Source organism: Chroicocephalus ridibundus, chromosome 11 (genome assembly GCF_963924245.1).
Source record: "Chroicocephalus ridibundus chromosome 11, bChrRid1.1, whole genome shotgun sequence".
Taxonomy (NCBI): domain Eukaryota; kingdom Metazoa; phylum Chordata; class Aves; order Charadriiformes; family Laridae; genus Chroicocephalus; species Chroicocephalus ridibundus.
In genome coordinates, this window is record NC_086294.1 from 18,682,099 (window position 1) to 18,709,993 (window position 27,895).

General features: G+C 40.8%; 1 protein-coding gene across 3 annotated transcripts; it reads left to right on the forward strand.

Annotated features, from left to right (window-relative positions):
• Nucleotides 1-23,210, forward strand: G3BP1 (G3BP stress granule assembly factor 1). Of its 3 annotated transcripts, none has more exons than XM_063349063.1 (12): nt 1-167; nt 13,225-13,331; nt 14,598-14,679; nt 15,040-15,213; nt 16,040-16,130; nt 16,609-16,702; nt 17,097-17,301; nt 18,078-18,179; nt 18,813-18,924; nt 19,353-19,478; nt 19,566-19,696; nt 22,132-23,210. In XM_063349063.1, the coding sequence occupies exons 2-12, from the start codon at nt 13,237-13,239 to the stop codon at nt 22,336-22,338; spliced, it is 1,419 nt and encodes a 472-aa protein (XP_063205133.1). In that variant the 5' UTR covers nt 1-167; nt 13,225-13,236; the 3' UTR covers nt 22,339-23,210. The 3 variants fall into 3 exon arrangements, with proteins under 3 accessions (XP_063205133.1, XP_063205134.1, XP_063205131.1); XM_063349064.1 differs by having other exon boundaries at nt 8-167; nt 13,218-13,331; nt 19,587-19,696; XM_063349061.1 differs by having other exon boundaries at nt 9-167; nt 13,218-13,331.
• Nucleotides 23,211-27,895: the final 4,685 nt, after the last annotated feature.

Sequence of the window (27,895 nt, forward strand, 5' to 3'; positions counted from 1 at the left end):
AGGGGCCGCCGTCCTCTGATTGGCTACGCCGCCTCCCGTTGGGGTAGGCTGCGCGCCGGATATATCTAGCCGGCGGCAGAGCACGCCGTTGCGTGAGGTGCTTCTCGTCCGCCGGGCAGGCCTGTGGTGAAGCGACGCCTCCCGCTCCCGTCCCGCTCCGCCCGCAGGTGAGGGGGGAGGTCCCGCGTCCGCAGGGTGGCACCCACCGGCGGGGTCGTGTCCTCCTGGGGGCGGCTGCGGGCCGCACGCACCGGGCCTGGCCTGAGTCTGCCCCTCCCGCCCCCCCACCCGCCCCGCTCCAGTCCCCGCTAGGCCGCGGTGTGTGTGGGGGAAGGGGGGCTGCCGGTGCGGCCCCGCGTTCCTGGCGCCGAGGCGGCTCCCGCTGTCCCGGCCCCGCGCCCGAGGCCCGCGCGGGCCCGGCGGCGCTTTGTGGTGAGCGCTCTCCCGTGCGACCCCGTGGTCACGCTTTCGCAGCCCCCTGTGGGGTTCCAGAGCGGGGCCCTGCGGAGGGAGAAACCTCCCGGTCCCGCGGCGCCCTCGGAAACTTCCGAGGCGGGAGAGGGGTACAATGGTGCGCTGCTCGGCGAGCGATTGCTTAGAATGGAGGGTTATTTGGGAGTTGGGGGCGGGGGGGTTCGGCTCTTCATGGGCTTTTATTGTGCGAGTCGAACTGAGAGCTTTGTTCTTGATTTTTAGAGACTCTGGTGTTTTTTCATCCGCGTGTTCTACCTCTTTTTTTTTTTTTTTTTTGAGGGGGGTGGGGGTTAGGTATGAGACGATCCAAAGCCCGGCATGTGGCTGAGATAACGCCTTTCAGTAGTTGTAGTGTAATACTGGGCGCTCAAATAGCAGGGTCATACCTCTGTATCGCAGTATCAGATTGTAGGTATTTCCCTTGCTCTAACTTTATAGATAAAGGGAGTCATCATTCGAACAGAAAGAGAGCACGTATCTTACCCTGATTTACTGCATGACCTTGGCTGGATCCGAGATTAAGCCAAGATTTAAATGGGAAGCAATGCTTGTATGAAGACTTCCCAGCTTCTTGTAAGGCCCTAGATATACTTCCTGGAGGAAAACCACAGAAAAGGCTTCCATACATCTTTCGGGTACACTTTAGTCTTAATCTGGATGATCTAATGTGTTAGTAATTCTTAATGGGCTTACCTGGTGACCTTTTACATTAAGGATTTCATGCATATAGTAAGTGTTCTTTATAAAGAAGATGATTTATTTTTCTTAATTCGCAATTGGTTGAAAGCAGCATTTGCAGCAAGCCGCCATGTTTCCAGTGTGTGCTATTTTTGTCTAGCTTGTGCTCTCACAGCCAGGAGTGACAGCTTTAGGAAATGTGGACACTGCTATCAAGCTCTGAAAGCTAATGCTTCCAGGTGCCATAAATCAAATGTGGGGTGTGTGTGTATGGGGATTGTTTTTAGCTAACAAAACTTCTAGATGTGTGTTGTGAAGAGACGAGAGTGCAAAAGTTGACAGAAAAAACTGCATTTCAAACCTTTTCTGACATCTTGCCTTTGACCAAGTTTTCACTTTTCTTATTCCCTCTATGTAAAGCATAGGCCTAATGATTTTGCTAAAAGATAGTTCTGTGCTACTTCCGTGATACTGGCGGTAGCGTGTTCACATCCTGTGAACTGAACTCACCTTTTCCTGTGGTGTTTCAGTCAGTATACTTAATGTTGAAGGCTAGCTGTAAGTATTTACGTGATCAAGGTCTTATATCCTAATAGTGACAGGCCATATTTATGATGAAGATATCCCAACTTTTTTGATAGCATCACATGTTCCAGGGACTAGTTTGCCTGAAAGACAGTGTTAAAACATGCTAGAAAGCATAATTGTACAAAATGTGTTAGAAAAAGAACCAGATCAACATTGGCACCTTTGCAAATGTGTATCTTATTTCTAAGGGTAAATCCTTAAAAATCTTCTTTTAAAAGGGATCTTGTATACATCGGATGCTAAATAGTGGTCTCCAGTTCTTGACTTGCGTGAATCAGGCAACTATCTTTCCTTATATTTTTTTTGCTAGGTTGTATTCTCTTAAGAGTGAACTCCTTAAGTTGAAGGCTAGAAAACAAAGTTAAAGTTAAGGTATAAGACCTGGTGGACAAGATTTCCTTTGTGTATGTGGGTCAAGTAAACATCAGGATCTTCAGTGGGGATTCTTTGCAATTGCAGTCTTAAGAAACAACAAAAAACATCCAAGATGACTTGTTTGTACTGTGATTATAAGACCACTGCTCTACTGTTCAAATGTTGTGCTGCTAGCACAACAGCATCAGTAGAGTTCAACACAACTGATGATACTCCAACTTTGAACATCTTAAATTTTAAGCACGAAATCTTTATTCACTTGTAAGCTCTTTTTGGTTCGGAAAGCCAGAGCTTTCTTTTTTTGCCTTGCAGATTGTAAGGCAAACATGCAGAGGAATACTTTTTACTGAAAGTAAAACAAAGCTAAGATGGTGTCACTATTAATACCTATTGATATTTCTGTTCATAACAGTAGTACCTCTTGAGCACTCATAAGGTTAGCGTAAATGGCCTGTTTGAGTTAGAAAACATTTGAATTGATTATTCTAACTTTTAATATTAGAACTTGAGCCTTTTCATCTGACTAAGTAACATGATGAATGAAGAATCAAAGAGGAAATCAAATGGTGCTAGTTGTTTTGCTGTCTGTATTCTGCTGTGCTTGAAACAAACAAGGTGGAAGTGATAGTTTTGTGTAGAAGACTTGATACTTTTTACGGGTGCCTTTATAAAGTCTCCAGAGTTGAAGTAATTATTAACTTCTTGCTGAAACTAATAGAGTTGATAATCTTCAGCTACCTCATTGAGTAATTCTGGAAAAAAAGTCTGATTTTCACCTACTCTAAAAGAATCCCTGAAACTTTGCAGGCAGTGAATACTATAATGGTCTGAGGTCCTAGTTTTGCAGTATTAAGTCTGGATGTCTTCCAGAAGGGCATAGCTGTTGGAGTACTGCTTTCAGAGCTAGAAGATTGTGAGCTGTCGATTATGTACAAATGATGTTATGAACCTGATTCCTTGCTGAGGCAAATGTGAAATACTGCATTCTAAAATGCTGATGGCCATCTTCCATTTTCTTCTACACTGCCCTGTACTGTTTCCTTGTTTCAGTTATGATCACTATTGGGCTGACTTTCTGTTTTGTTTTTAAGTATCTAACAATGTACTGATGCTGCGACGGATCAGTCTTAAGTGCTAGGATCCAGTCTATGTATGAAAGTTAAGAGTCTTCTGTGACTCAGATGGGTAGAGGTGAAAGAGTTGACTCTCATCACAGGTACCTGTTGCTTGGCATGCAGAAAATATTTTGTTAAATCCTAATCCTGGTGATTTTAATCCAAGTGGGAATGAGCTTGAATTACACTGTAATGTCTGTGTAGATAGGTGTTCTGATCTGCCTCTTCTGGCTGCTTATGTGTAACTTTTGCTTTTTACTTTAAGAAGCTACACTGGAGCCAAATGGAAAAATTGCAGACCTAAGAGAAAGACGACTGGACCTGCTGCCAACTTCATCGAGTTGTTGGAGCAGCTCTTGGATGTCAAAACAAAACCTGTTCTAATGGCAAAATCATAGGGTCTAAGTAGCTACTTTATCATGCAGCAGTCTGGAGAGCAGTACAGGCATAAAGCTGACTGTTATTTTTCATTAAGAAATGAGTAAACAAACCATTCAGACTGTGCAGTATCCTACCACCCTTTAGGATGAAATTTGCATGATTAAAATGTGATTTTACAGAAAAACATTACTTCTGATTGTAGGGTAAATGAGGTTGGAATAGGTCCAGTTAGAAATGAGAAAGTCGTTCTCTCAGGTGTAGGAGAAAGCTTCTTCATGAGAATCTGATTTAGGATTATTTAGAAAAGTGTAGGAATATTTCTGTGAATTCTCAAGGCTTTGAGTTTTGCGAGAACCCAGTTTTTCAAGAGGCGTTCATCTTGGACTTCAGTCAAATCACAAGGGCCATTTTTTTGCTGTGATGTCAAATGCATCATAGCTATCTTTTTGTTGACATGAAGTGTTACTAGTTAGGCTCAGGGCAGATCATCCTAGTTTAATGTTAGAGCAGGTCCCTCTACAGTAGCCTTGCTTAACTTTTTTTCAGTGGCAAGATTTATTTCCAGCTTTTCTCTATCAAAAAGCAGAATATGAGCAGTTCCCAGAACTGTTCTAGTCCAAAAAGGAGAAGGGATGAGGCATGTTCCTTTCATTGTGGAGCTTTTTTGTCTAACATACCTGGTTATGGCTTCTTGGCAATTGAGAATTGTACTTCTGGAAATGCACAAAGGGATTAATGTGTGTACAGACTATTGTGACTTTCTGGGGGCAACTGTGGTCAGAGGATGATCAAACTGTCTATATGTACTTTAAAAACAAAAATATTGACTGACCTGTGTGGCGAGACATACTGCAGGTGAAGTTGTCTTGTGAAAAATCATCAAATAGTGATTCAGCTTCAGGTTGTACTTCTGAGACTCTGTGCAAGTTTGTTTAATGTCTGAGTCCTGCCACAGGAGGAATTTAGCAAAGTAGCTATCAATCCAGGGCGCACTTCTTCCCTTTAGGGCAGAAGTACCAGAGATTAAGATGTCTAGTTTGGTGCTTCGGTGGTGTTTGCTTTTTTTTTTTTTAGGCAGTAAAGGCTTAAGTAATAGAACTTAAATTTGTGTGCTTGGTTCTAGGGCTTCCACCTTGCTCACTCTGCATCTCCTTTGTGTAATGAGTAGGAAACTTCTGGTGACTTGTTGAGAGGTGCAAAGCCATAATGAGACATATGAGAACAGAAGACAAACGTTTCACTTCCCCTATCATAAATGTATAGTGTACATTATTGAAACAAAAGTAAGTAATAAACTGCTTGTGGAACTCAGTGCACTGATCTGTTTGTAACATACCAAAACCTTAGATATGTATCTTCTAAGTTTTGAGTATTTTTTTTCTGTGGCACAGTACAGCAGAACTTTCCAAAAAGTAATGCTAAATACCTTAGCTGCAGTCTAAAGGTGAATTCCAGACAATTGGCTACTGAAAGGTGACCCTTGCTGGGTCATGGGCATAGGGCAGCTGTTACAAACATTAACTTCCAATAAATCCTGTTTCTTGCTACTAATTGTAAGCAAGGACTCAAATGCTTACGCTCCTTCTGCAGATATGCTATCTTCGCTCTTTGTATCGCTAGTGTTTGTGTTGCTGAACAGAAGTGATGATTGTGTGATACAAAGCAGAAAATTGGAAGCCAGTGGAGACAGCTTTAAAAATGAAGAAAGAAAAAAAAAACAACCTGAAAAACGCAAACCCACACCAAAACAGGCCTGGCACTCAAGGAAGATGAAGTGTTTTGAGGGGAGAATCCAAGAACAACTTGGTGAGAAAGTTGTGATATCACTTACCTTTAATACCAAGTTTTTAAGATTCTTCTAGGTTAGATTCTTTTCTTCTCCAGTTTTGATCAAGACCTATTTTGCTGTTTTTCTTTGGACAGCAGGTGGACCTTTATGATCCTAACTACAGGAATAGTATCTTGTATCTTTTTCCTTCCCCAGGTGACCATTCCTTACTACGCAGGTATAGATGGTGGTCTCAACTAGCTTAACTTGCACTTTAGATAGTCATCTTTGTATTTTGTTTCTCTGCTTTTGAGCTAGAAATTATTTCTCTGAAATGGTCACTGTCTTATAGATTCTGAGTAATAGCAGTAGAAATCTTCAGTTTGTCTCTCTTGCTTGACAGAGCTGAACAATAGAAGTACTGAATTCTGTCTACAAACTGGCAGACTCCATCATATCCATCAACGTGTGGATCACACTTAGGTTTGTTAGCAAAAACACAGGCTGACTTCTAGAATGACAGCTCTTCTGCAGCAATTCGTGGTTTGTTTATTTGTATTCTTATAGTGTTTAAAGGGCTGTGCATTGCTGCTGAGTAAGGCTTCCCATCTGCCACTGGCAAGCAGAGGGGTTTTTCAGTACTAGCCTGGGCAGTGTTGAATATAATTCTGAATTATTTTTTAATCTTGTAAGGAAAATTATTTTCTTGTGCTTAAATTTGGATGGATTGCTTGGATACTTTTGAGAAAATAGTTACGTTTCTAATTTGATTTTTCTTATCCATATGTTGGTGTGATATCTAGCTCTTCTATAATGTCCCTCATCAGTATGTCTCAAAGAGCTTCCGAAAGGGGTTCAGGTATTGCTCTGCCTTTCTGTGGCATCAGGATAATAATGCACAGAGAACACCGTTGGCCCAAGGATGCGGCATTCTGATTGCTGCATGATTTTTTTTTTTAGGATGCAGTTTCTTGTGACACCTCAAGTACCTTATGAACTTAACAGTGCCTGTCTTTGTAGATTGCCTGGTTGTCATACAGTAGACACTAGTTGCTGCAGTGAATGGAGAAATGGCTGTCTTAAGTTCGAGGCTCCAGATCCATGTTTTGTTAGGTGTTGGTATTAAAGATTATTAATAATGGCTCCTCTGTCTGCATGATATATCTAGCACTTCACACCACTCTGATCTTCGTTGGCGATTGTCTGCTTTTGGAAGTTCCTAGTGAATACCTGTATCTTATGGACTACCTTAGTCTTTCCAGAAGATCATAGAATGTGTTGGCTTGGAAGGGACCTTTAAAGGTCCCTTTAAAATACTGGTAAGAGTTGAATGTTGGTAACCTTGTAACTTGTTCTCCAATTTGATCTTCAAATATTTCATTATTCACTGGATAAGTTATCCCATCACTCAGCTTTCAGGCTCTGGCTTCCAAGTGTCTTGCCTCTTGTGAAATAGTGCTACCTTCAGGATAACTTCTTTCAAACAGAATACTTTCCCTCCCAGTCTGTCAAAATATAGAAAAGATGAACCGGTTGCAGGCAGGCAACTGTCTGCAATGGCTTCTGTACAAAACACAGGCTGTATTGCTGGGACGGTGTTCTCTGTGACACTGTCTACTTCTGCATCCAGTGGGAGGCAAGTAATGAGACCTGCCTTTTAAAGGAGATGAGTGTTTTGAGACTTCTGTTGCCCACCTATTTGAGGTGCTTTTTCAACTCTTCATAAATTAGGCTTGTGGTCAACAGCCGGGTCTCTTTTTCTCTTTCTTTCCCCATCAGACAGTTAAGGTTGTATTGAAATAAGAAGGGTATCTTGCATCTTAGTGTATCTGGTATCTTATAGTGTTTTAAATATGCATTTCCTTGGAAAGGTTTACATTACTCTTCCTACTTGAGAGCAAGCTGGTCTAATGATACAGACCCTTAGTTGAGATGGGCACTGCAGTTTGCCTAGCGATGCACGTTTAGCTTGTTTGTGTTTGATTATTCACTCTGTAATGTTTTGTATCATAGTTCATGCAGGTACCAGCTTCTCTTTTTTGCTTAGTCAGCAGTATGAGCAGATGGTAGTGGTGTAAAATGTATGGAGAGTTGGGTTAACTGGAATTGTTTTGCTTTTGTTTAACTTTTAATCTATGGCATGTCTGTTAGAGGCATATTAGGAGATTTCTTCATGGTTTTATTTGTATTGGCAATTTTTCTTCTTGTCCAAAGCAGATTCTAGTGCTAGTTACTCCATACAGGTAGATAAATGGTTTGTGGCTGTGAACATGCTCACCTGTTGCTAAGCAACTTGGAGAAATCCCATATGACACTTAATTACGCAATGCTATTAACTATTGACCAGACCTTTAATGCCCAGCAAAATTGCTGTTTGCCAGCTTTGTAGTGTGATGTACTTGGATTTGGACACCTCTTTTCCATGTGAGCTTCTCTGGGTATTTCTTAAGTTTTCAAAAAACGTTTTTATGTTAAAGAATTAATTGATAACAAAATGAGGGAGTAGTTGTATGAAAAGTTTTACATTCTGGTTTAGAGAGGAAAAATTAGCTTCATCTGGGGAACACATGAATCATACTGTCAGGTTCTGTTGCATCGATAGAAGTAAAGTAGAAATGAAAGATCTGAATTGTATTTCACAGAAGCTGGTTGGGTTGTTGGAAACAGTGTAACAGCACTATGATAAGATCTTAGTCAGTTAAACCAGTAATTAAAAGGATAGGGGGGCAACTTGCCTGTTTTGGTGCTCTGTAAACTCTCCCAGGTTGTTGAGGTGGGCAGGAATGTAGTATGAAATGAGTCACCTTACAGTGCACGGATAGCCAAGAGTGTGAACTGCTATAGGGTTGTTCCCTGTATCTGCTCTGTAGTATTCCAACCAAACAGAACTATAATGCATTGTAGGAACTTTGGATTTTTTGAGACTGTTTCTTGTATTGAAGTGCAAGTCAAAAATACAGAATTGAAGGTGGCAGAGAACAAAGGCATAAGGATAATGTTGAAAACAAATGGTGGCCTGTTTAGAATATGCTTCAACCAATGTAAATTTTTAACTTATCTTTCTGTTAGTATTGGCAGAAGATACTTAAAATTGCCACACGCTTTAGAAGGTGAAGCTTGGGATTTTCTGACTTGCAAGTTTTATTTCAATGGAGTCTGGTGCCCTGGCTTGTTACATCTGTTCTGCAGTCCTGAGAGCCTGAACATTTTATGATGTACACTAGAGAGACTCCTGTTATGTGTAAGAAGCCTAGTAGAAACAAGATTCAGGCTAAACTCCTTGTCTGATTTTAAAAAACAAAAATTGAGTTGACAGGAATGGTTACTTCACTTTCACTCTGTAGCAGTTTGGTGAGAAAGTACTGACCAATGCTAACTGTTAGGTGTTCTTTGAGTCTATTATTTTTCTAAATACTAATGTGCTAATAGATTTTGTGGACGTAAATCTAAATTTGCTAACATAGAATTTACATGACTGGCTCTAATTTACATAACAGTACTCTAGAAATTCAGTGCCTAGCATTGATTTTTCTACCAAGTAGGAGCATTGTGACAGATGGTGGAATTTTCCACCAGCCAGGTGTTAACCACTGTAAAGGAGGTATTTGTCTTCCTGTAAGTCTCTGGGCTTAAGGAAAGGGCTCAGTTATGTTGCAGAAAAGCTATACTATATTTGTTAAAATTTGAATTATTCAATTTGTTTTACATATATGGAGTAAAGTGAATGCATGTTTATGAATGAATCTTAAATCATCTGATTTCCAGCTTTTCCTGTCAATTTTCACCCTTTCATCATTATCTCAATTGACATGAAAATGTGTGGATAAGCTTCTATCACGATTAATGTAGTGACAGTTCAAACATTTGGTACTATTATGCTCTGTGCAGTAGAAATGCAGTATAAAATACTTGCAGTTATTCTTAGGTCAAGGAATAGCAGAGTAATGAATTTCTCATGAGTGGCAGGGAGCAAATAATCTTTCTGGAGATGCTTGGCTTCTATCATTCAGGTTGTGCTGGCTGGAGAACAAGAACAGATGGCAACTGGCAGTGCAGCAGCAGGTGCAGCAGGAGTAAAAACAGATTGTTGTCATCCTCTGATTAGGTCATGTAAAGGTTTTTCCCATTTCTTTTCAGATGAGCTTAATGAGAACTGGGCACTCTGCTATTCCTCTTTCCATGTTAAGAGTTAGTTCTGATAGATTTTTCACCCTTGGCAATAGGGAAGTCCTTTGATTTTTAGCATGTAAATATGACAGACGTAATCAGCACAAGCCACTTCCAGTATGTCTTCAATACAGCATTGGGACAGCTCAGAACAGCGTCGAAGATGCTCATTGCAGGGGGCTTGGACTAGATGACCTTTAAAGGACCCTTCCAACCCAAACCATTCCGATTCTGTGATGGGCTAGTGGGTTAGTACAGGTGAGCACTCTTTCCGTGAAGAATAGAAATCTGAAAGAGCTTTTGATGTGTGAGCTGTTGAGATCTCAGTGCTACAGGTAATGCTTTACCATTATGTGAGGAGGTCAAGCTTTGCACGTTCATATTCTAGAAGCAATTGAAAATAATTCTCAGAAGAGCCTGATTCATCCCTTAACAGAATTGAGTAGAAAACCTGCTTATCGATATCTATAGGAATAAGCTTGAATTCCAGGGTAAAGTAGTCTTTACAAAGAAATTAAATGCACCCCCTGCACCCAGGAAGAAAAAAGGAAGAGTGAGCAAGCAACATCTGTATGCCTTTTTTCTTATATAGAGCTTGTCATACTCACATGGTGATTGTGGGGGATATGGTAGGACTGGTTTTCTAATCATAAAGTCACGGCACAGAGGCAATTTTAACTGTTGTGGAGCAATTAAGTCTTGCATTGTCAGTTAAGCCAACTGGATCTGAAAGTGAAGGTCTTGTCTGTCTGCCATTTCTACACCCACTGCTTTAGGGTTGTCCTGCCCTGTGTAATGATAGAGCTTCACAAGTGCTTGACAGGAAACAAAGTTAAATAAGGAAATCAGCAGTGGTATCCATAGTTTAGCCTTGCTTTACCTGTAGCGTTTTTTCTTACCTGGTAACATTTTGTGGGGATCTAATTTAACATGCACTGGAAGGCATACAAGTTTGTATCTTTGAGGGTTTTGTCACTTCAGACTGCTCAGTCTTGGACATCTGTATCTGTAATACATTATGCTTACAACTCGAAAGCTTTTGCAAAACCACAGATAACTAGCAACTTCCTAAAATGAAAGCGGTCTGCAGAATCTGAGCACTTCCTGCAGGCCAGGCTCAGCTATGGAGTATCACTTTCTTTCTGCATGGTTAGCTCTTGAAAGTATCCTGAAATAACTCAAAGCTTCTGAATGTATTGAAAAGCCTTTTTCACTTCTAAGTCGTGTTTGGTCTTATCCTGTCTGCACGTTATCATGCAAGTAACATTTCCTTGTATGGTGGTGATGTACACGCTTCCTGCTGAAAGAGCAGGCACTCGTGTACACGTCCTCTGGAGCCTCTCAGATCTTTCTCCCCTGTATTAAACTTACAAAAAGTGCTTTTTAAAAATAGAATGGGTAAACTTTGCATTTATTTTATTTTTAATTACAAAGTGAAAGAACTGTGAGTGGGGTTGTACTAAAAGCAGAGAAAAACACATCAATGTGTGCAAAACTATAGCAGTTTTTGTTGTCATATTAGTAGCATTCTAGTTATATGTTCTGTTTTGAACTTTAAACGGCATACCTCTCAGGGTAGGAATTTGTGTACTGTATCTCCAACTAAGCTGGATGCAGTGCTTGCTGACCATTGCTGGGAGTTTGGGTCTGATCACATCCTCAAATATATTATCTGTATGTTTTGCCAGTATGGGTAAACATTGCCTTGTGTCTCTTGATGATGATATGTTGGGTGTTAAACCACAGTTTGAGATATAAGGAGTTTGCCAGGTTGATTTGGGCGTAGCTTTATCCAAAATACCAGCTTCTATGTTGTCTTTTTTTTTCCGTATGTTCTTCACTTTGGGGTTTGAAGCTTCTGTTTGGCATTCCTGGTACATCCCGCAGTATGGTTGTAACTTCCTTTGCAGACCTATATATGGTGCGCATTGGGAACTGTCGCTGTAATAACACTAACCTGGTAGGTCACCTCTATCTTGAAGCTATAGTCTGTTGTCAGTTCGTAGCATTTACAGGACTATTGTGAAATTAGCAAATGTAATGAAAGTGTCAGACAAGATCCTTGGAAGAACTGGAACAAGACTTAGTACGAGTGTACGGGAGAGGCAGTCTGTTTTTCTTTCCCCTTTGTTTTGTTCAGATGATAATTGTGGCAACTCTGTTTATCCAGGATACAGGATGCTGTTATGTACAGTGACAAGAGAAAGCTTGTCCTAACATAACTGCCTGGGCATGAACTTTGCAGACTCCATCTGGATTACTCTGTGCTAGAGGGCTGCTCAGTTTGACTTACTTTTTTTAGTTGATGCCACCACTTCTTGGAGCTATTTATAATTGTGCAGTCTTAAAAGCAGATAAGTAAATGATGACTCTTTGAATTTCTTTTTAGAGAGGGCTGAAGTTAGTAGTGTATTGGTTTTGATTTGCACGGCACACCTGAAGTATGTGCATATTGAATTTGCATACCATGTGTTCAGGAAAATGTTGTGTAGGGTAGGGGACTGGGGGTCAGTAGTGGGGAGAAAGTTCTTTCAGCTGCACATGTGGTCCTTTAATGCCCTTTTGGTTAACATCTACTTGACTTGCTGCAGATAAGCACTTTCGCTAGCTCATTACTCTCAATGCTACAGGCCCTGAATGGTTGCAGGAAAACTAGATATCTTATAGAGTCTGTGATACATCAACAGCAAAGCCATCCGCTAAGCACCCATTCTGCTACCTAATGGTATAATTGCATATGAAGCAGACTAAATCTACTTTTCTCTCTGTATTTAGGTAGCAAGAATATGCTCTGGTATCAGTGTTTTTTTCCCTACCAGTTTGAACCTAGTTTGTATGAGTTTGAACAGTGTGTATGAGTATTTGAAAGCAAGGAAACACAGGAGTGTGCTTTGGTTTTGACTGACCTGAACTGAAGATACACGTACTGTGTAATCTACCTGCAAAGACTTTCTTTTTGTAACTTGCTGATCTGTAGAAATTAGGTAGAAGCTACTAGATTGATGTGTCCCTGAGCCTAAGTGTGGGTGGTACTGTTAGTTTGACTGGTCCTCTAGATCTAAGTGAGAGATGACTTGCTGAGTTTGGAAGCAAGTGAAGAGCAGCATGCATTTGTTTGTAGCATAGTAATTTTAATATAAACTAATATTCCCCTACAGAGCTTGTCACTCACAAGTGAGGAGTGCTGTGCTGCTGACAAAAATAGATTGGACTTGTTCTGACCTTTTAAAAATACCTCTAATACACTAGCACAGGCTTTGCCTTAGAACATCTGACTTTTAATTCTGATTGTAAAGTCAAGTGAGGTAAGTAGAACTTGGATCGACTGTAAATGACTTAGCCACTTAGCAAATCCTCTTGATAGAACCATACTTGCTTGCCACCTGCTTTTTATGGAGGGTATGTAGGATGATTAAATGTTGGTGTGGTGTTATGAGGTAGTCTCTGTTGCCCATACAGCTTGTCCCACCACTGGTTTGGTGCCCAGCAGTCCTCTCCTCAGCACCAGACTGATGACTCTGAAAAGGCATTGGTTAAACTGCTTACTGCGGTAAAACTGCTAATGGGTCTCGGTGTGTGCTTTCTGCTGTGATTATGTGGCTTATGCTCTTAAGTATGCGAACAGCAATGTAAAATGCTTGTCTTTTATGAAGCTTTCTATTTTTCTGTAGCTTTCAGTTGACCAAAGAAATGGTGATGGAGAAGCCAAGTCCCCTGCTGGTCGGGCGGGAATTCGTGAGGCAGTACTATACTCTGCTGAACCAAGCACCTGACTATTTGCACAGGTAAAGTGCTGCTTCACTTTATGATCTGTTTTTCTGTGTGAATTTCTTAATTTGTATGTTAAAACCAGTGAATGAGCTCATTACTGTGTCTTGGCTTGCTGAATTTGGACGCTTAAATTTGATTTGCTCAAGACAGACTCTGGGTGTAGTTGGCTTTCAGTTTTGATCAGCTGGGTTAAAACATGGATAATAAAGTTTACAGGATTTCTTTAAATATCTATTCTGGTTGTTACTGTAACATTGTTACAGCTGTATTCTAAGCAAAAAAGAGGAAAAAATTAAATCAAAAGTGTGTTGCTTGTTCTAGTTGTAATCAATATCAATGAAAGTTGGATAAATGTTACTTAGTTAAGCACTTTTGTGGTTTGTCTTGATACAATCCCCCTGAATAGGGGAAAAAGATTGAAAATGGTGTATGTTTTTTATATTGATATGTCTTAGTCATGCCAGCAGCCTTTTCTTAAACAAAAATCAGGGAAATTAAGAACGCGCAGCAAATTACAATCTGTTATCTAATCAAATTGGTCCTGTTTGATTTGATAGGTATCCTCCATTGCTGGAACTAACCTAATTTTTGAAGATGCGCTTTGGTTTGCTGTGCTTTGAGTCGCTAGACAAACAGCTTCTGAAATCTTCCTTCTTCCAATCTCAGGAACACTTATTCAGAGTATTTCTGCACTTAGGTGGACAGCTGACCTTGTCCGTTTGGGTCAGAGGAAAGTTTACAATGTGCTGTGGAATTTAGTTCGAGTCGTTTATCTGCTGGCAGAATGTAGTCCCATGATGTTTGTTACATTTTAGCTTGTAATGCTTCAGTTATAAAATGAAAGATTTACCTGCAGTACTTGCTTTACTGTAGATGAACAAAAAAGTACCATTGCTCCTTGCTCAAGCTTTAAACCAGAACTTGAGGGGAAGCCTTCAGCATCCTGGGTGATCAAACTGTGTTGCTTTAGGGACCTTGTACAGAAAGGGGAGAATGGGATTGGATCATGTAGCTCCTATGAAACTTTGTTTTTTGGCTATTAGTGCTTGGGTATCTGACATATCTGAACACTACAGCTTACATAGAACTCTGCATTCTCCCCTTTGATCAAAACCCTCCTGCCCCCAAGTCACTAACAGGATTATGGAGTTGTATGGCTATATTCCAATAATTCAGAAAGAAAACTTGCTTGAGAGTATATTATTCATAGTGCACTCTAATGTAGAGGCAAAATGTTCTTACGTAACAAAGCTTATTGCTAAAATATTTCTTTCCAACAGGTTTTATGGAAAGAACTCTTCCTATGTCCATGGTGGCTTGGATTCCAATGGAAAACCAGCTGACGCAGTCTACGGGCAATCTGTAAGTAAAAAAAAAAAAACCTTACTGTTTGTTCTTTCATCACCTTGGTGGTTGAGAAGACGCACATCCATCTGTGATTCATCCCCCTATGTCCAAGTGCTCTCTGTAAAAATAAAAAGGTGGGGGGGGAGAGAAAACTGTCTAATTGTTAACAGCAATAGTTAGGCAAGATGTGCATCCTTTATTAAAGTTCAGAATGTAAAATTGCTTGCAAAGCAAACTTAAAGAGCGTGCTGTGAAGCTTTCTGTCCAGAGTTAGGGGATATATTCTGAAACGGTGTTTTATGTTTTTGCTTTCTTTGTAAGCTAACTTAGCAGAAACAGCTTCCGCAGTGTAATCTGTATACTGTTCTTTTATAGGATATCCACAAGAAGGTGCTGTCATTAAACTTCAAGGATTGCCACACAAAGATTCGTCATGTGGATGCCCATGCTACACTCAATGATGGTGTTGTAGTCCAGGTGATGGGAGAGCTCTCCAATAACATGCAGCCCGTGCGCAGATTCATGCAAACATTTGTACTTGCACCTGAGGTATGCTGTATGGAGTGCTAGTGTTATAGTGCTTCTAGTATCATGTCAGGACTAATGAGGCCTGTCTGGTTCAGGGTTGGAATCTGAAGGGTTAGACTGGGAAGGTGGTTTTGCCACAAAATTCATCAGTAATGTTCTGCAGTTTCCTTAGGAAACTACATAAATTCTGTATGGTCTTACATTAATCTTGGATATCATACGTGCAGTTGTAAGCATCCTGACTTTTGTCTACTAGGTATGTGCAATGCATATTTTTTTTCTTAGGCATTTTAAAGTTATTTTATCTTTGATTTGCTGTCCTAGCAACTGGTCGCCTTACTGAAAAGGACTAGTAGAAAGAGGAAAATGCTTCCTGTTGTTTGAAGACAGGGTTTCCAGACTTCTTGTATAAAGTGCTGACTCTGCATTTGAGGCGGCTTTGTAAATAGACACATTTTTTGAACAAACCAGTTCACATAATTGAAAAGGATAGCGAAAAAAGGAGGACTGCAAGATTACTATATTTTTTCAGTTTGACTTGAAGCTAAGAATTGATACTGCAGACCCCGAAAGTTCTCATTCCTACTTTTCCAGTGTTGTGAGCTATTGGAATTAAAAGCACTAATATGTATTTTTCCCATTGTGCCATGCATCACACCAGCAAGTCAAGTACGCATCTTGTTTTTTCTTCCTCTGAACAATACACACTTTGAAGGAGGAAAGTGTGGATTAATCTTACGTGGCAAGGATGATTTGATCAATCTGCTCTTGTTTTCTTATTATTTCAGTTTTTATATTACTGCAATTGGTGTAACTAAATCGGTTCCTGCCTTTGATTTGCTTCTAGGGTTCTGTCGCAAACAAGTTTTATGTCCACAATGATATCTTCCGCTACCAAGATGAGGTTTTTGGTGACTCTGACACCGAGCCTCCAGAGGGTGAGTAGCAGGATGGTTCTGCTGATATTTGTTTCTGGGTCTATATCAACATTCCATTCCCAGACCAAAGGAAATATTCATGCTGGAGAAGGCAGATCAGCATTAAGCTTTGCGTTCTTCTAGGTTTATTCCTTGCCTGTAGTTTCCATGTGCTCCAGCAAGGAGTTCATATGCAGATGATTGTTATTTTTCTGGCATATTCTGTTTCTGTTAAAACAACTGTAAGAGCTATTTTAGCAGTTGCAGTCAGATTTGTAGGCTATAAATCTGCTGCTCTGAACTATTTGGAACATGTTGTTTGAACTTGGTCAAAACTGAGTAACTGAAGTGATAGCGGCAGTATAAGGAAATGTCTGTTTCATGTCACATCTTGATAGCGCTCTTCAGCAGACACTTCATCTGTGTTGTGGAACATGCCTTGTGTTGGTACCAAGTACTAAAGATGTGTGTGGTGTATTTTTTTTCTTTTCTAACTTAGAATCAGAGGAGGAAGGGGAGGAACCTGAGGAAAGACAGCAGACACCTGAGGCTGTTCCTGATGATACTGGTGCTTATTACGAGCAGGCTGTCAGGTAATAATGTCTTATTAGATGAAGTCAGATATTGTGCAATACAGACTGCTTGTAGAACAAGTCAATTGAATTTATTGCTACTCGTGGTTTTCCTCTTTGACAGATGAAAGATTTCTGTTTATTGGGCAGCTGAAACCAAAGTGCTGTTAGGCTGAATGCAGAGACTCTGGATTTTCAGTAGATGTAACGCTTTTGCTGCTCTGTAGTGTAACAATGTGAAACTTGCATCTCTGCTCAATGCGGCATTATTTAGACAGATTAGCCTTGGTTTTCCTCTCAAATGTGATGTACCTAATTTCTGTATTGGGCAAGTAACATTCATTGCCACCCAATAATAGAATCGGATACAATATCGCATCTTTTTCTTGGTTTTTTTTGTGGTGCTGTCTAATAGCAATGACATTGAGGAACACCTGGAAGAGACGGCTGCAGAGGCAGAGCCTGAGCCAGAACCTGAACCTGAACAGGAACCTGAACCAGAGGCTCAGGAAGAAAAATCTGAGCCTGTGTTAGAGGAGTCGGCTCCAGAAGAGACTGTGGAAAAGAGTCCTTCTCCAGCTCCTGCCGATCCAGCTCCTGCAGTGCAAGAGGACTCTAGGGTAAGGACAGTGGATGGCTGTCTTCTGTGCTATGGTGGTTTCATCAGTATGTTTGATGCTCCTGTTATTTTACAGAGCATGATCCTCTCTCCAGCAAGAGGAAAAATATCTGGAATTAGAAATGTTTAAATGCTCTGTAGTTTTTTTCCCCTCTGCCCTAATTACTCTTCTCATGATCAGTTGCCTCCTTCCCATTAGTTCCTATATAATAAGAGGTAGCTGAAATCCTAGCTAATAAGTAGATGGTTAAAATACCAGGAGCTAAGGTAGGGCTTTGTATATTTGGTAGGTGTGGGAACTGTGGCAGCAGTGAGAAGCTCAGATGCTTTGTAAACAGAGCTGCTGAGATTCTCAACAGACTGCAACCAATGTGCTAAATGAGGAAGATGGGTGAAATGTGACTTTATTTCTGCCTGGCGATTTTTGTCACTTATCAGTATTAAGGGAGGCAAAAATGGACAAATGGGTACTCAGAAAACCAATACTTTAGTTAACTTTGATGTAATACTTGGTCTTAGGCCACTGCTGTGTCCTATGTGAACTCCATATAGAATTTAGAAATAAGGTGGAAGTGTGACTCCCTTGTCATTCCATTAAGTCTCTTGAATTGAAGTAATTTGAAGGAAGTTGTAGGGAAACTGCTGGTGACTGCATCCAGGGCTTCAAGGACAGGTTGAAATTTGTTACCGTTATCCTGTGTCTTTTAGCTGTACTGTCAGGAATAAATTCGGAAGGATAAAAGCGTCTGGAGTTGAATTACAATCTCTTCTTTTTAGACATTTTCCTGGGCATCGGTGACCAGTAAGAACCTCCCTCCCAGTGGAGCTGTTCCAGTATCAGGAATACCACCTCATGTTGTGAAAGTACCGGTCTCGCAGGTAGGAATCCAGCACCTAGAGAAGTTGAAGTGCTAAACTGCTGACAGTTAACCGAGGTGGGGAAAAATGTAGTGAAATATACTTGCTTATGATCTGAGTTCTCAGATACTCCAAAGACTTTCAATTTCAGTGTCTCGTGACAGACTTCATAAAAAAAAATGTTACTCTCTGGCTTTTGGGTTGAAAAGGAATTGTTCCTCATGGAGGAAAACCAGAGAATGTTCATGTGAGTGCTGGATCTATCTGCCATCTAAAGTGATTGCACCCTCTTAACAAGAGGCAACTCTTAAATATTTTCCACTGCCTATTCATGAATGAGGGTTTTTTCATGAATAAGTGTATGTAATACAGTCTGTCTGTGTAACTGCCACTGCATTTTGGGCAGACACACTTTATTGTACATGACTGTGAATGGAATGACTTTGGAATTTTAACTCAGTCAAGTGACATGTTTGCTTTTTAACATAACCCAATGTGAGCTAACATGCGTTTTAGTCCCAGGTAGAAAGAACTATGACTTTTTCCTATATTTCCAAGTTATTTTATCAACAACTTGATAGTGAGCTCTTTAAAAGCTGAACCCTACTGTTCGGAATGATTTTTTCCTCTTAACTCCTTTTTGAATTTATACAGCCCCGCCCTGAGGCAAAGCCTGAATCTCAGACCCCACCTCAGAGACCTCAGAGGGATCAGCGAGTGAGGGAGCAACGAACAAGCATCCCACCACAGAGGGGTCCTAGACCAAGTAAGAGAAGCCACAAACAGTAAACTGTTGTCTTCTGCTATTTGATGTTTCTGGGGAAGTAATATGATGATTAAAGCTTTTAAAGTCTCATTAATTTTGTCAGGAAACTAATGATTTCTGGTTTTGTGGATATGGTTATTTTAGATGATCTTGGCCTGAGTGTCTGTCAGGCATTAAAGCTGAATTTCGCTATGATTCTGTTGAAGTATCTAGGTTTCCACTGTGTCTGTCTTCAGTCAGGTGATTAAAAAGCAAACAACAGTTATGGACTTGCTTGTGTAGAATGCATACCTATTTTTTATTTATGAATGGATAAACAGAGTGTGAATTCTGAGTCTTTTTAAAGGTGCTAATTCTGACTGTGACTTGTTCTTGTGTTTGCTGTGTGGACTGGCTTTTCTTAAACAAGTTTTACTTTTCTGTTCAAGTTCGTGAGGGTGAACAAGGCGATGTGGAAACAAGACGGATTGTGAGATACCCAGACAGTCACCAGCTGTTTGTGGGGAACCTTCCCCATGATGTTGATAAAAGTGAACTTAAAGACTTTTTCCAAAGTAAGTTAGTTGCTTTGCTATGCTCTCAGGGTTTGGGGGTTGTTGCCATAAGCGTGGTCAACAGAGCATTCTAATGTATGACCCAAGAACTTGGATTTTCTCTTGCAGGCTATGGCAATGTTGTTGAACTCCGCATCAACAGTGGTGGAAAGCTCCCCAATTTTGGGTTTGTGGTGTTTGATGATCCTGAACCAGTTCAGAAGATCCTTAGCAGCAGGGTAAATAAAATTCTAGACAGTGGCTTTTGGTCTGTTAATGTCAGGCAATGTTTTTCAGATTACTCTAACAAGAAAATATTCTACTTGATCCCTTTGCCCTTTCCTGAGCATTGTAAAGTGGGTGGGATTTCCTTCCCTCCTGTTACCAAGACGTGTGCAGCATTTGTACAGATTGAGTCTCTTGTCATTGAAGTAGCTTGTAAAAAACTTAGATGAACGTGAATTTATTCACTACAAAGCCTTTTACCAATTGGAAGCTGCTGAACTCTACTCAGGAAGCAGGTAAGTAGCTTTCAGGAAGGCAAGATAGAGTCTGACCCTGTGGACAAGTAGAATCTTGTTTGTCAAAGAGGTTGAGAAGAGGTTAAAGGGAGAAGCAGGTTGAAAAGAATTTCTGCTAACAAAGGCAGGAGGTACCTGCTCAGCTTGTTAGCAGTGATTGCTAATGCCAAATGTGCACCCCATGACTATATGGTGTGGTGATAGGGAATGAATCTGGATGCACTACCAAAACTGTGCAGTGTGCTTGCTTACAAGCTAGCCTTTCACCAGAGAGGGACATCCTTTTTTCTTGTACAGCAATATTGCCAGCACTTCTGTTCTTAAATTGAAAGTGAACTTATTTTTAAGCCTTGAGATTTGGTCTGAGTTTGGGATATTTCATGTGGTTAGAGACCTTTAGCTGTGGGATGCCAGCAGGGGTTGTGGTGATGCTTGGTGAGTTAATACATATGAAGCCCAGCAGCCCTAGAAGATCTTGCAGGGAACTGGTGACTCAAGATCTGAATGCTGATAAAAAGTTGCTTCCTTAGGTTCTTTGTGAGTATTGTGAGCTGGGCAGTTCCAATGTGGTCTAGGGTAAAGTTTAAAATAAGTGATTTGAAACCAGGGTTAGAAGTAGGTTGAGTAAATCTCTTTGACTTTGGCCTGAATTAGCGTGGGAACAAGTAGTAGAGTGACAGCGCGTCCTTAAGTTTCTTAGCTGCAAGCAATATGTGACCACCTTTAGCAGTGACTTAAACTTGCATGTTTGAGTTTATGTTGAAACAAACTTGAAATATTCACTCAGAGTTCTCTTGCAGTGGTAGAGGTAGCTTAAGAGCCAAGTGCCAGATTTCATGTCCAGGGAGTACCAAAACCACATTCATCTGAGGGTTTTGTGGCCTTTCTTTACTTGTTCAACTGTGCTGCTCAGTGTAACTGGAGCTGGAGAAGAGAGTGGATGCAGGCTTCCAAGTTAAACTTTGTATGTGTAATAAGCTTGCAAAGTTGGTGCAGTGAAAGTATCTTTTTATGCAAGCTCACCTAAATGCTTAAATTGTAATGGGTGGGTGTGGTTTTCTGAACTAACACTTTTTTTATAGACTTTATGTCCCATAAAAGTAGTTAACATACTTCCTACCCTCCTTTGAACAGCACTAAATTCTGTTTGTAGGATTGTTTTGCAAATGGACGCAATGGTTGGAGCAAACATATGTCCTGAAACAGCAGGACTTCTTTCAGGATAAGCTTTGCTATGAGTTTAAAAGCCTTTAGTAGACTGTTAGCCAAAGAAGCTAAACATGATGTCTGCTGCCTCTGGTGAAATGTGGGAGTTTGCGCTGGAGTTGGTAACAAAGACTGTAATGTGATGCTTTGTTCTTTGTCCAGCTCATGGCTAGAAGAGGGCAACATGCTTCATTCTTAGATCTGTTTTACTTCTATAATCAGTTCAGTAGAAGTGGATGGATAGTCTTTCCATCTGATGAGAAAGTGTTGTGCCAACGATGCACCATATTTTTCGTGGTTTTGTTTGTTATGCAGCTGCAGGAATAACTTGGAACAAGTGAGTCCTTACTCCTGTAGTTCTTGGGTTCTTGCAGACTTCAACTTTTTGTCTGCAGTGAGGTTTGTGGGATGTTGCAGTCCTGCTCCTCTCTGTTCTTGCTGCAGTGAGGTTTCCCCGGTCAAGCAACCACTTATTGCTGCAATTCTAAAAAAAAAAAAAAAAAACAAAACAAACAAACAAAACAAAACAAAAAAAAAAAACTTGAGCTTGACTTAAGTGAAAGACTTCTCTGGCCTGTATAGCAAGGTGGCAGAGAGGATCTGACATGCCATAAGAAAAATCAGCTGTGACTCTGCATGATGGCAGGCCGTGGATTGCTGCATATTAATATAAGTTAGGTTACTTCTATTGGTTCAGTTCCTTCTCTAAAAGGTGTTGGAATCCTCAGTGTTAAGCCTGGGACTGCTTTTCGAGTGTCCCTCTTTCACACCTTTTCAGACTGGATGCATAGGTTGACTATTGCCGTTTTCTAGTAACCAATCATAAACCACTTTGATCTGCTTGGATGGCGAGAAAGGATATGGGGTCAAGGTTGCAGAAATCTACTTGACGTTGAAGAGTTACTAATGAGTCATTAATGAAATTACCTCTTCTGCTTTTGTTGCAGCCCATCATGTTCAGGGGAGAGGTGCGCCTGAATGTGGAGGAGAAGAAAACACGAGCTGCCAGGGAGGGTGACCGCAGAGACAACAGACCACGTGGACCTGGAGGCACTCGTGGGGGGCTGGGAGGTGGGATTCGAGGGCCTCCACGTGGAGGAATGTCCCAGAAGCCAGGATTTGGAGCTGGAAGGGGGATCGGGCAACGCCAGTGAATGCATCACGGATGTTGACATGGTGGCGCAAACCCTTTTTCCTGCAGATTTGTGAATTTCAGCCTTGGGTATCTTGGAATGTGGCCCTAGCCTGTTATAGACTGCTACGTTTGATACTATTTTGGCCCCCTTTTGTTTGTGTTATGGTTTTGTGATTTTTTTTTCTAGTCCTTGTCCCAGATTCCAGCTTTGTGGAACAACGTTTTAGGAAAAGTGAATTTTAAAAAGAAAAGAACTGAATTTTCTTGTTCACCTCAAACTTACGGACTGGATTTTTTTTGGTACCAGTGGTCTTTCCTAAAGGAACGTCTCTTTATTTTTTTCTTTTTCTTTTTTTCTCCCCCCTTTCTACTGAATTTGGGTGCATTTCAGTCAGTGGAATAATATTTCACGTGCATGCGTTCAAGAGCCTGTAGGAGAACATAGTACTTGACAAGTATTTCAAGGGCAGAAAAAACAAAGCTATTGCTTTATCCTTTGAGGGTCATACGAACATCCTCTGGTCTGGAGATATTGCCACTTGAAAAATTGACATTCACCTTTCTCTTAGTGGCGCTGTAAAAGTGGAATAATGGGTATCCGTAGAACCTCTCTTTCTTTTGATACATGATCACGGAAAGGAATTCGAACTACTGTTTTACCACACTTAAAATTTTGGATTGTGGGATAGGTTTTAAATGTCTAGAACTTGACTCTTAAAACACTTTTCCTGAACTTGTGAAATTTTTTATTGAAATAGGAAGTTTTTTTCATGTTTAGTTTGTATTTGTATAAAAAAGCAAAATTGTTGTGCCTTCTATTTATCTCTCATTCCAGTCTTGGCAAATTGTTTTAAAAAAAAAAATAAAAAAGGTCTAGATTTGCTTTATCAAGTCAAGAGTATGTTGGAGTTTTTCCAAGGGGAAGAAGTTCTTCCCTTCAGTCACTAAATTTGCTAGGTAGAGGTGGTTCTAGCTGAAGTTTTTAATACTTTCTGTTCATCAGATTGGCTGCATTTAAATAAATGAAAGCAAGTACTTTGTGGATGCAGAATTTAATAACTTTGGAGGCCGGGCTGGCCCTCTAACAAGTGTTGCAGAAGTACTTCTGTCACATCCTTTACACTTCAAGCTACTGTATGTAATAGTTACTTCTGCAGTTTAGACATTAATATCATCCCCTGCTTCCGCCAGACCTGAAGAGGATGAATGACACTTTTGTCAGAAGTACAGAAGGTGCCTCTTTGTCCTGGTGTTAAAAAAAGGTGTTGAATGCTCTCCACTACCTCTGAAAGAAAATGAAACTGAAAATAAAATATGAAACAGGGTAATTTCAATTAAAGATACCTTGTAAGATTGTACTGCATGAAGCAGTATTACTTCTGTAACAGTGGTGTCAAACATCTGGATGAAAACAGCAGTTTTGAGTCTACACCAGACCTTCAGAACTCTTTGTAATATGAGCGAGCTGCTTAGTAAGTTTGCTTATATGTGTCAGGGTTCATTGTTTGTTTTCTTGATTTATTAATATAATCGCCGTGCATGTGCAGTATATCTCTTGACCTTTGCTTGCTTTAAAGCTAGAGCAAAGCCGCTCTTGCTCAAAGGGCAGGTAGGTATCAGCTGTTTTCCAGAACAGTAGTTTTTTGCCTCTTACTTGCCAAACCTAGTGGTTGAGCCTGGTTGTACTAAACGTCAGTAGAGTTTTGGTTTCTGTTTTGTTTTAGCTTCATCTTCAGAGTTGTGTTATGCTATTTGTTCCATCCCTCTGTATGAATGTTTCTCAGGTTGACTTGCTTACAATCTATTCCTGAAGACTTAAATATCTCGGTGAATGGGAGGAGAGCTAAGTGTGACAGCAGTAGCTGTGCTGTGCTCTCGCAGCCAGCATACTGGAAGTATGTATTGCTTCCTCTTGTGGTGGTAACTGGTATTTTTCTAAAAACTAAAAAAAAAAAAAAAATCCAAAAAAAAAAACCCAAAAAAAACCCCCACAAACCCAACTTTCTGCATCTTCTTGTATGGGGACTGACGATGAGGTGAAGGTGTGCAATGGAAGCCTTTCATTGAACTCTGTCCTTGTTGTTTGTGACTTTTTTGTCTTCTCATTTGTTGGTTTTCTGCTGTTCTTGACGTTAAATCCATAACTGCAGTAACAGGTTGCACTTCAGACTTACCAAAGTGCTATTAGTAGAAGCTTTTCTAGCTCTTAACCAAATCTGCAAAAGAACCCGTAAGCCCTGAAACACCATTTCTGTGAAACGCCATTTCTGTAGTGGGAGTTGGACAGTTCTGGCTTGAAAAAGAGCTGAGGAATGTCAGTGAAGAACTTCAAAGCCTATAAGGTGAAGTGTGTGCTTGGTTTCCTATGAATCATACTCTCAATGTGTTAAATAATTAAAGATCCGGAAAGTGATGTTCTTGTCCAAGATGGCAGGCAAAATAAAATATTTACATAAAATTTTCTTGGAATGTCTTGTAAAGAAATACTTTTCAAAAACAGGTTATGTTGACAGCATCTCGAACAAAATGTAGATTGTCTGTTAGTATTTGCATTTTTGTTGTTCTGTGACTAGCTAATAACAAAGTTTGCTGGAAAGACCTGCTGTAAAATGTTGTCACACTGGCTTTTTTTGTTTAAACTTTCTAGTAGCCTCAAGCCCTTCTGGTTTCTGCAATGACTGTGCTGTGAATACCTCAGTATCTCTTGTCTGAGGTCTCCAGTGCTTTGCATGCAGTAATGGTGAAGATGACTATGAAGAAGTCGTGATTCGATTTGCCTCAGCTGGCTGCGGTGAGCTAGAATAGCTACAAGATGGCTAACCTCTAATAACCAAGGTAGTCTTAACTCCTTCTGGAAAGAAAATGCCACAGGCAAGTCTCAAATGAATGGGACTGTGTGTCTCCCTGCTAGCACCTCCACTTGAATCAAGATAGTGATGCGTTGTTTGCTGAAGTGCTCCTGGTGTCCCAGTGCTCTGCAGGGAGTAGGAAATGGAGAAGCGTTGGCCAGATCTGTCACAGGCTGCTTTGGCACCCGCATGAGCCACATGGACAGTGTCAGAAACAACCTTAATGATCCTTACGCTTGTAAGATGGTCTGCCCTTCTGAGAGCACGAGGGTTTCATGTATGACTAGGTGTGATCTGGCCTCTTCTGAGGTGTGAGATAAGTTGAAATAAGACTGTTTCATATGCAGTGGTATTTCATACCACCAGAACTGGAAGCCATGCTGCCTTTGCTGCATTTTCTTTGATTAAATGCATTGCGTAATTAACCAGGCTTAGGTATCACCTTTTCCTGTGCAGGGAGGAACTCCTGGAATACCTTCAAGTGCCGTCTGACTTGCATGGGGCTGTTGTGTAAAGTCGAAAGTCTTGTTTGCTCGGGACTGCAGGTGTTTGCTCTGCAGTTGGGGATTCAGGCAGGGATCGCTTGCTTGTTCTACAGGACCCTCTTTACAGGCTTAGTTGGGTTTTTTTTTCTTGACAAAAAATGAGCTCAGAGATGAAGCTCTCGTGGCCTGGGTGTATGCTAGCCACACACAGGCAAGTGTGGAGGTGCTGAGCATGCTGTTGGAAGTAGAGCTTTGCAGAAAGGATTTACTCCTGGTGTAGGAAACAACCTGTGTGCTGACGCCTTCTGTGGTAACGGCAAGCTCTGACTTGAATCTGAATGAGAAACATTCTTCAGCAGTGTGGCATGGGAGGATTGTCCTTCAGACCTGCGAGTTCCCTTTCCTTGCTGAAAAGGGTGGCTCTGGGTTGGAAGGATGAAGATTTGGAGTTGATCTCTGCAGCTGCTGATTCTGCATTTCCTGGAGGGACACTATCTTTTTTGAATAAAATGTGGGTTTTCTCAATTGTTTTCCTTTACACGCTGCTGCCTGGGGCTAAGAGCACATGGCACACCAGCAGTTTCCCGAAGTTGTGCGTGCTTTAGCAGGAAGTAATTATCTCGGTGATTATTTCGTTTCCCAGCAGTATCATTCTTACCCTGGCTGGCAACTTGAAAAACTGCTCTCCTCGTTTGTATTCTGTGTGGAAGATGGGGCAGGGGGGTTTGTTAATAGCTTATCTTGTTATGAGACACGAAGCAATTGAGTAAAATGCTTTCAAACTCCGCCATTCCTTAAAGACAGCAGATTTTAGAGTAATGGTGTGTTCTCAGAATAGATTTGGAGGGCAGGATGTTGCCCTTCTTTTTTTCTGTCGCAAAATGCCACTTGCCAAGCCAAGTGGGATCTGCTCTTCCACTCATGGTATTTCAAACTTGACAAAGCATCTGACTGTGGAAGGGAAAATACTTTATGGTGTCCATCTTTGAGATGCAGTGTGAGTGGCAGTCCTTCCTGAAATGTCATTTTGGGTGTCTGTACCAAGGTCAGTTCATCTACCCAAGAATTTTAAGGCTATCTATAAAAAATGCCATGTCCTAGCTAGCAAAATGGCACATGAAATACATCTGTCTTTTTTTTTTTAATGGCCCCTAGGCCCAAACAGCTGAGCCCCTTACCAGAGCCTGTTTCAGCTTGCATGAGAATTTGAAGACATAGTTTGGCTCTGTAGAGTGTTCATTTGTCTGATTTTTAAAATCCAGGGTATTGTGGAGACAACACAAATGGAACTTTCTGTTTGGGCACCTGTCATTGCTGTGTGAAAGCCCAGAGCAACGGGCATGTCTTATGGAGAGTAGGGATGTATGTGGTGTGTCCCTCTGGTTGTGCTTGATTCTTGCTGCCTGGACTTGAACCCTGGGCGAGGAAGGGCAACGGTGGTGGCTGGCTGCGTTAGCCTGGCAAGAGCCTGAAACAAGGAGCAGGTCAGAAGTCGGAATGCTCTGGGCGCTCTCGATGCTACAAGGCTGATACTGCTGCTGTTGCAGGAATTCCTGTGTGGGGTGGAGCTCAGGAGGTCGCAGATGGGAGAGATTATTCTTCCGAATAAAAGGCTTAACAGTAAAACTGGTCTCTTGCCTTATTTTCATGAAATGTCACCTTAGCTGCAGCATGGAACCTCTGATGCTAAAAATCCATGGAGAGAATTTCAGAAAAATCTTTATTTTTTTTTTATTGGAATCAGCATGAATGTATGATTCAATAAATATATTTTATATACATAGAACAGCAGAAACTTTACATGCCCTCTTCAAACTGCTGAAATAGAACTTCTCTTTTAAAACTTTTTACAAGCCAGAAAAATAATCTGCCACTCTTTCCGGTGTGGTCATGCAAATTGTTGAAGTTACAGGTTTATTTCACTATGATGTAAAAATGCTGCTTTTAAGGAAGCAGTTGCTTTGCGCTCTGATCAATGTAGCAAAATATCCTTAAATGGAGTGTAAGGCCATACCAATTTTGTGTATGTATATATTTATGTATATAGTATATATAATGAATTCATATAGAAAAGACAGGATTATCCATTTTAAGGTGGGTGGGGAGAAGATCTAAGCGCCTCATGATTAAGCTAGTTTGTTCTTGAAGAATTTTACATCTGAAGTTTTAAGTGTGGGTACCACATTTTTATATTCTGTATTTCTCTAGTCCCCCCTCTGTTCTTGAGGTGAGAGTAGCATAA

Coding starts and splice junctions, on each gene's coding strand:
- G3BP1 (XM_063349063.1), top strand. CDS start 13,237: ATGGTGATGGAGAAGCCAAGTCCCCTGCTGGTCGGGCGGGAATTCGTG. Junction 17,302..18,077: donor CAGTGCAAGAGGACTCTAGG/GTAAGGACAGTG, acceptor TCTTCTTTTTAG/ACATTTTCCTGGGCATCGGT. Junction 19,479..19,565: donor ACTTAAAGACTTTTTCCAAA/GTAAGTTAGTTG, acceptor GTATGACCCAAG/AACTTGGATTTTCTCTTGCA.